Below are 10,000 nucleotides of genomic sequence, written 5' to 3'. Positions count from 1 at the left end.
GATGGTGCATTACATTCACCCATTCACACACCCATTCACACACCTTTACATAGATTGTGCCTTACATTCACCCATTCACACACCCATTCACACACCTTTACATAGATTGTGCCTTACATTCACCCATTCACACACCCATTCACACACCTTTACATAGACTGTGCATTCCATTCACCCATTCACACACCCATTCACACACCTTTACATAGATTGTGCATTACATTCACCCATTCACACACCCATTCACACACCTTTACATAGATTGTGCATTACATTCACCCATTCACACACCCATTCACACACCTTTACATAGATTGTGCCTTACATTCACCCATTCACACACACATTCACACACCTTTACATAGATTGTGCATTACATTCACCCATTCACACACCCATTCACACACCTTTACATAGATTGTGCATTACATTCACCCATTCACACACCCATTCACACACCTTTACATAGACTGTGCATTCCATTCACCCATTCACACACCTTTACATAGATTGTGCATTACATTCACCCATTCACACACCCATTCACACACCTTTACATAGATTGTGCATTACATTCACCCATTCACACACCCATTCACACACCTTTACATAGATTGTGCATTACATTCACCCATTCACACACACCCATTCACACACCTTTACATAGACTGTGCATTCCATTCACCCATCCACACACCCATTCACACACCTTTACATAGATTGTGCATTACATTCACCCATTCACACACCCATTCACACACCTTTACATAGATTGTGCATTACATTCACCCATTCACACACCCATTCACACACCTTTACATAGATTGTGCATTACATTCACCCATTCACACACCCATTCACACACCTTTACATAGATTGTGCATTACATTCACCCATTCACACACCCATTCACACACCTTTACATAGACTGTGCATTCCATTCACCCATTCACACACCCATTCACACACCTTTACATAGATTGTGCATTACATTCACCCATTCACACACCCATTCACACACCTTTACATAGATTGTGCATTACATTCACCCATTCACACACCCATTCACACACCTTTACATAGATTGTGCATTACATTCACCCATTCACACACCCATTCACACACCTTTACATAGACTGTGCATTCCATTCACCCATTCACACACCCATTCACACACCTTTACATAGATTGTGCATTACATTCACCCATTCACACACCCATTCACACACCTTTACATAGATTGTGCATTACATTCACCCATTCACACACCCATTCACACACCTTTACATAGACTGTGCATTCCATTCACCCATTCACACACCCATTCACACACCTTTACATAGACTGTGCATTACATTCACCCATTCACACACCCATTCACACACCTTTACATAGACTGTGCATTCCATTCACCCATTCACACACCCATTCACACACCTTTACATAGACTGTGCATTACATTCACCCATTCACACACCCATTCACACACCTTTACATAGACTGTGCATTACATTCACCCATTCACACACACATTCACACACCTTTACATAGACTGTGCATTACATTCACCCATTCACACACACATTCACACACCTTTACATAGACTGTGCATTACATTCACCCATTCACACACACATTCACACACCTTTACATAGACTGTGCATTACATTCACCCATTCACACACCCATTCACACACCTTTACATAAACTGTGCATTACATTCACCCATTCACACACACATTCACACACCTTTACATAGACTGTGCATTACATTCACCCATTCACACACACATTCACACACCTTTACATAGACTGTGCATTACATTCACCCATTCACACACACATTCACACACCTTTACATAGACTGTGCATTACATTCACCCATTCACACACACATTCACACACCTTTACATAGACGGTGCATTTCATTCACCCATTCACACACACACATTCATACACCTTTACATAGACGATGCATTTCATTCACCCATTCACACACACACTCATACACCTTTACATAGACGGTGCATTTCATTCACCCATTCACACACCTTTACATAGACTGTGCATTCCATTCACCCATTCACACACACATTCACACACCTTTACATAGACGGTGCATTCCATTCACCCATTCACACACACATTCACACACCTTTACATAGACGGTGCATTTCATTCACCCATTCACACACACATTCATACACCTTTACATAGACTGTGCATTACATTCACCCATTCACACACCTTTACATAGACTGTGCATTCCATTCACCCATTCACACACACATTCACACACCTTTACATAGACGGTGCATTCCATTCACCCATTCACACACACATTCACACACCTTTACATAGACGGTGCATTTCATTCACCCATTCACACACCTTTACATAGACTGTGCATTTCATTCACCCATTCACACACACATTCATACATCTTTACATAGATGGTGCATTACATTCACCCATTCACACACCTTTACATAGACTGTGCATTACATTCACCCATTCACACACACATTCATACACCTTTACATAGACGGTGCATTTCATTCACCCATTCACACACCTTTACATAGACTGTGCATTACATTCACCCATTCACACACACATTCATACATCTTTACATAGACGGTGCATTACATTCACCCATTCACACACACATTCATACACCTTTACATAGACGGTGCATTTCATTCACCCATTCACACACACATTCATACACCTTTACATAGATGGTGCATTACATTCACCCATTCACACACCTTTACATAGACTGTGCATTACATTCACCCATTCACACACACATTCACACACCTTTACATAGACTGTGCATTACATTCACCCATTCACACACCCATTCACACACCTTTACATAAACTGTGCATTACATTCACCCATTCACACACACATTCACACACCTTTACATAGACTGTGCATTACATTCACCCATTCACACACACATTCACACACCTTTACATAGACTGTGCATTACATTCACCCATTCACACACACATTCACACACCTTTACATAGACTGTGCATTACATTCACCCATTCACACACACATTCACACACCTTTACATAGACGGTGCATTTCATTCACCCATTCACACACACACATTCATACACCTTTACATAGACGATGCATTTCATTCACCCATTCACACACACACTCATACACCTTTACATAGACGGTGCATTTCATTCACCCATTCACACACCTTTACATAGACTGTGCATTCCATTCACCCATTCACACACACATTCACACACCTTTACATAGACGGTGCATTCCATTCACCCATTCACACACACATTCACACACCTTTACATAGACGGTGCATTTCATTCACCCATTCACACACACATTCATACACCTTTACATAGACTGTGCATTACATTCACCCATTCACACACCTTTACATAGACTGTGCATTCCATTCACCCATTCACACACACATTCACACACCTTTACATAGACGGTGCATTCCATTCACCCATTCACACACACATTCACACACCTTTACATAGACGGTGCATTTCATTCACCCATTCACACACCTTTACATAGACTGTGCATTTCATTCACCCATTCACACACACATTCATACATCTTTACATAGATGGTGCATTACATTCACCCATTCACACACCTTTACATAGACTGTGCATTACATTCACCCATTCACACACACATTCATACACCTTTACATAGACGGTGCATTTCATTCACCCATTCACACACCTTTACATAGACTGTGCATTACATTCACCCATTCACACACACATTCATACATCTTTACATAGACGGTGCATTACATTCACCCATTCACACACATTCATACACCTTTACATAGACGGTGCATTTCATTCACCCATTCACACACACATTCATACACCTTTACATAGATGGTGCATTACATTCACCCATTCACACACCTTTACATAGACTGTGCATTACATTCACCCATTCACACACACATTCATACACCTTTACATAGATGGTGCATTACATTCACCCATTCACACACCTTTACATAGACTGTGCATTCCATTCACCCATTCACACACACATTCATACACCTTTACATAGACGGTGCATTTCATTCACCCATTCACACACACATTCATACACCTTTACATAGACTGTGCATTACATTCACCCATTCACACACCTTTACATAGACTGTGCATTCCATTCACCCATTCACACACACATTCATACACCTTTACATAGACGGTGCATTTCATTCACCCATTCACACACACATTCATACACCTTTACATAGACTGTGCATTACATTCACCCATTCACACACCTTTACATAGACTGTGCATTACATTCACCCATTCACACACACATTCATACACCTTTACATAGATGGTGCATTACATTCACCCATTCACACACCTTTACATAGACTGTGCATTACATTCACCCATTCACACACACATTCATACACCTTTACATAGACTGTGCATTACATTCACCCATTCACACACACATTCATACACCTTTACATAGATGGTGCATTACATTCACCCATTCACACACCTTTACATAGACTGTGCATTACATTCACCCATTCACACACACATTCATACACCTTTACATAGACTGTGCATTACATTCACCCATTCACACACACATTCATACATCTTTACATAGATTGTGCATTACATTCACCCATTCACACACACATTCATACACCGATGGAGGAGGAAGCCATGCAAGGCACCAACCAGCACATCGGGAGCAATTTGGGGTTCAGTGTCTTGCCCAAGGACACTTCGACATGTGGACAGGAGGAGGAGGGGCCGGGATTGGAACCGCCGACCCATGGATCAGTGGACGACCTGCTCTACCTCCTGAGCCACAGTCACCCCTGTGTGTGTGTGTGTACCTGCTGGCTGCGCAGACTGTGTGTGTGTGTGTGTGTACCTGCTGGCTGCGCAGACTCTCAAGTGTGTGTGTGTGTACCTGCTGGCTGCGCAGACTGTGTGTGTGTGTGTGTGTGTAGTGTACCTGCTGGCTGCGCAGACTCTCCAGCTCCCTCTCCAGTCTGGTCCTCAGGCGGTGCTCCAGCTGCTCTCTCTTCTCGCAGGCGGCCTGCAGCTGCGCCAGGGCCTGCTGCATGCGCTCCACCTTCTCCACGTACACCTGCTTCTTCTTCAGCTGCACATGCACACACACAGACACGCACGCACACAGACATGCACGCACACAGACACACACACAGACACGCATGCACACAGACACACACATGCACGCACGCACGCACACAGACACGCACATGGTAAAAATTGTCCATAAATGTAGTCTTACTTTTAGTCAACATCAACATCTTAGTTTTTATTACGGAATTATTTAGTTGTATTTTTCGTCATAGTTTTAGGACCCCCAAAATATATCAGACCCCCGTCTGAAAATATGTTGTTCCAGAGACCCCCCCCCCCCCCCCTCCCCAGAAGAAAAGATTTGAGCAGATCGACAAGCTTGTAGATCTGCTATTTTTCAACAGCTAAAGTATAACTTGCTTAAAAGGCCAAAAGGGGATCCCGTCCTATAAGAGCGCTGCTGCTTATCTGTATTTACTTTATCCACACTTTATCCTGGGCTGTGTGATGTGCTCCAGTTCCTGTTGATTTCATTGGATATCATTGGTCATCTGACCAGTTTCATTGGCTTTCATTGGATCAAATCGACAGGAACTGGAGCACACATGGCCCAGGAAAAGTGTGGTGAAGTAGCTCTGAAAAAACACTTCTCCTCAACCACCACCAGGGGTCAGAATGGCACAAACTAATGAAATAAACTAATTTTATGCTCCCAGTACAACAGTATCAGACTGTGGTTGTACCGGTCAGTACAACAGTATCAGACTGTGGTTGTACCGGTCAGTACAACAGTATCAGACTGTGGTTGTAGCGGTCAGTACAACAGTATCAGACTGTGGTTGTACTGGTCAGTACAACAGTATCAGACTGTGGTTGTACTGGTCAGTACAACAGTATCAGACTGTGGTTGTACCGGTCAGTACAACAGTATCAGACTGTGGTTGTACCGGTCAGTACAACAGTATCAGACTGTGGTTGTAGCGGTCAGTACAACAGTATCAGACTGTGGTTGTACTGGTCAGTACAACAGTATCAGACTGTGGTTGTACTGGTCAGTACAACAGTATCAGACTGTGGTTGTACTGGTCAGTACAACAGTATCAGACTGTGGTTGTACCGGTCAGTACAACAGTATCAGACTGTGGTTGTACTGGTGGTCAGTACAACAGTATCAGACTGTGGTTGTACTGGTCAGTACAACAGTATCAGACTGTGGTTGTACTGGTCAGTACAACAGTATCAGACTGTGGTTGTACCGGTCAGTACAACAGTATCAGACTGTGGTTGTACTGGTGGTCAGTACAACAGTATCAGACTGTGGTTGTACTGGTCAGTACAACAGTATCAGACTGTGGTTGTACTGGTGGTCAGTACAACAGTATCAGACTGTGGTTGTACTGGTCAGTACAACAGTATCAGACTGTGGTTGTACTGGTCAGTACAACAGTATCAGACTGTGGTTGTACCGGTCAGTACAACAGTATCAGACTGTGGTTGTACTGGTGGTCAGTACAACAGTATCAGACTGTGGTTGTACTGGTCAGTACAACAGTATCAGACTGTGGTTGTACCGGTCAGTACAACAGTATCAGACTGTGGTTGTACTGGTGGTCAGTACAACAGTATCAGACTGTGGTTGTACCGGTCAGTACAACAGTATCAGACTGTGGTTGTACTGGTCAGTACAACAGTATCAGACTGTCGTTGTACTGGTCAGTACAACAGTATCAGACTGTCGTTGTACTGGTCAGTACAACAGTATCAGACTGTGGTTGTACCGGTCAGTACAACAGTATCAGACTGTGGTTGTACCGGTCAGTACAACAGTATCAGACTGTGGTTGTAGTGGTCAGTACAACAGTATCAGACTGTGGTTGCACTGGTCAGTACAACAGTATCAGACTGTGGTTGTACCGGTCAGTACAACAGTATCAGACTGTGGTTGTACCGGTCAGTACGACAGTATCAGACTGTGGTTGTACCGGTCAGTACAACAGTATCAGACTGTGGTTGTACCGGTCAGTACAACAGTATCAGACTGTGGTTGTACCGGTCAGTACAACAGTATCAGACTGTGGTTGTACCGGTCAGTACAACAGTATCAGACTGTGGTTGTACCGGTCAGTACAACAGTATCAGACTGTGGTTGAGTAAAACCATCCTCATCTAGTGGCAAAACATTGAGCGTCATGGAGTGTTGGAGTTTGGAAGCGCTCGTTGTAAATCACTCCACCGTCCTGCCGTACCACCTGTTTCTAAATGTCACATAATGCAGGAGGCAGCAAACATTTTGTGTTATTGAAAACAAGCACTTCCAAACTCTGATACTTAAAAAAAATAATCAATCATAAAATAATCAAATGCAGGGCATTTCTTGACAGAAAGTATATAGCTCATAACGTTTCTATGGTGGATATTTATAAAACGAAAACTTTGCAGATAGAAAGAGGATAATTCAAGCTTTTCGTACAGCTGCAATGTTGGTGAGTTTAACGTTGTTTAATGCAATCAGACAGGACTTTAATGTTGGTGAGTTTAACGTTGTTTAATGTAATCAGACAGGACTTTTCTGTGTGGATGAACGGGGCTGTCATTAAAGGCCAGAAAGTAGTTTTTTGCCACTCAGTGGTCGTTCCTGCATAACTTCCAGGTACGATGATGTCACGCGCATAACCCTCTTTTAGAGCGTCGCAGTCCCTCCCCCTTTCAGAACGACGAGTGGCCCAGGAAATGAATCCCAATGCATTTCGCCCATAGGCATTTCTTAAAGTATTTATTTAAAGACGGTTACGCCGCGGACAAAGCCAGATCGGATCGTGACAAATCATGACAATGAACACAATGTTTTGGGGCCGATCAAATCATTAGAAAGAAGAAAAATAAAGGCAGGAGACAACACTATTCGTTTTGTTTTTCCTTCTTATAAATTATTTGATCGGCCCAAAACATTGTGTTCATTGTCATGATTTGTGAAATCTTTTGAAATGCCTATGAGGAGAAATGCATTGGGATTCATTTCCTGGGCCACTCGTCGTTCTGAAAGGGGGAGGGACTGCGACGCTCTATTCAGTATTTTAGCCGTGACATGAGCGCCCCCTCCAGAGATTCTTCCGGGTCCTACTTTTGTGTCGCTTTTGTGTCCCCATGGAGTTATACTGTGACGCTCCGTCGGACTAAATCTGAGACGAAAACAACCATGAAAGTCTAATTTTACCGCTTTCCTCGCAACAACAAAGCTGCTGCTCTCCCAAATATGGCTGTGACAGGCCATTTACCCCACACTGGATACTATCGCCATTTTATTTCATTGTGTCAACTAAATACTCATTAATTGCAAACTAGATTCAACATACTCAACCCCGCACACATTCTAAATATGCCCCCGAAATATTGTACTGAGAAAATTGACTGTTACCACCTTCAATAATAATGATAATAATAGTCTTTATTGTCTCCACACCATATATTTTCTTTGTCATGGACACTGGAACAAAACATTAATAATTCTACTCGAGTTGGAAGCATTAAGACGCATTTTAACCCTCTATGGCTTCCTTTCTGAAAAATAACGTCATTGTAAAAAGATTCACACGTTTAGATATTCTATTTACAATGGGATGCGGACGGGAGCTGGTGCCACTTGGACCCGGACGTAACATAACACTACAAAATGACGTCAGACTTAAATACTGAATAGACTTCTGTGTGCTGACTGCTGGGGGCCCGCTGTGGGCTAGCCCCTCCCACCCCTCACCGGTGCCAAAGTGGGTAGTAAAAAAACCATAGGGACGCTGTTCCTACCTCCTCCTCCAGCTTGACTACTTTGGCCTGGCCTGGTCTCTGATCTGTTCCTACCTCCTCCTCCAGCTTGAAAACTTTGGCCTGGGCTGGTCTCTGATCTGTTCCTACCTCCTCCTCCAGCTTGACTACTTTGGCCTGGGCTGGTCTCTGATCTGTTCCTACCTCCTCCTCCAGCTTGACTACTTTGGCCTGGGCTGGTCTCTGATCTGTTCCTACCTCCTCCTCCAGCTTGACTACTTTGGCCTGCGCGTTGTTGAGCGCCTGGTCTCTGATCTCGATGTGTCGTCTCTGGTCGTCGGTCTGAGAGCGCAGAGCGCTCACCTCCATCTCCACCTTCTCCTTCTCCCTCAGCACGTCTTTATCTGGAGACGCACACGCACGCACGCACACACACACACAGTCACGCACACACAGACACACACACACACACAGTCACGCACACACAGACACACACGCACGCGCAGGCACGCAACGCATGCATGCACGGACGCACGCACACACACACACACACACACACACACACACATTGATTTAAGAGGAGATGTTTGAATGAATGAATGAACCACACATTGATTTAACCCATTCTGACCGGGCACCCATTTTGGTGTCAGCATCATGTTATGCTTTAGCTATTGAAAAATAGCAGATCTACAAGCTCATATCGAGCTTGTAGGTCTGCCATTTTTGAAAAATCGAAGAACGACTGACATTTTTAGAATCTGATCTCAGGTCAGAACGGGTTAATCAGACCCAGTGTGTGTCCAGTGGAAACCTCGTATGAATCTGATCTCAGGTCAGAATGGGTTAAGAGGGGATTCACACTGAGACGGACTGAATCCGTTTCATTGGAACCGTTTCCGAATACGGTTGCCTGGTTCCCGATGGCCATGATTCACATTGCCCGAGATTCAACAGCGCACCCGGGTACACTTGCATAACACACTTTAATCCCCCTGATGACGGTGTGCTTGATGGCTGGCGCGCACGGACACTGACCATCAACTGTGCGACATTGTCTCAAATAAATCCAGACACACTGCATTGCATTGCCTCTTTGGCTTTTTGCCGTTATA

At 43.8% G+C, this 10,000-nt stretch overlaps 1 protein-coding gene across 1 annotated transcript in view; it reads right to left on the bottom strand.

The window, feature by feature from the left end:
• The window catches only part of amot (angiomotin), a gene marked incomplete at its 5' end in the record, with an annotated part of 21,888 nt that overhangs the window by 9,561 nt on the left and 2,327 nt on the right, over positions 1–10,000 (bottom strand). Inside the window, 2 exons of the mRNA XM_083761648.1 lie at positions 5,035–5,184; positions 9,144–9,289. Coding sequence (XP_083617774.1) covers positions 5,035–5,184; positions 9,144–9,289 — 296 coding nt within the window. The remainder of the gene's footprint in view (positions 1–5,034; positions 5,185–9,143; positions 9,290–10,000) is intronic.

Source organism: Protomyctophum parallelum (assembly GCF_964188405.1).
Source record: "Protomyctophum parallelum genome assembly, chromosome: 1".
Taxonomy (NCBI): Eukaryota; Metazoa; Chordata; class Actinopteri; order Myctophiformes; family Myctophidae; genus Protomyctophum; species Protomyctophum parallelum.
This window is presented reverse-complemented; position numbering and strand designations above follow the sequence as displayed.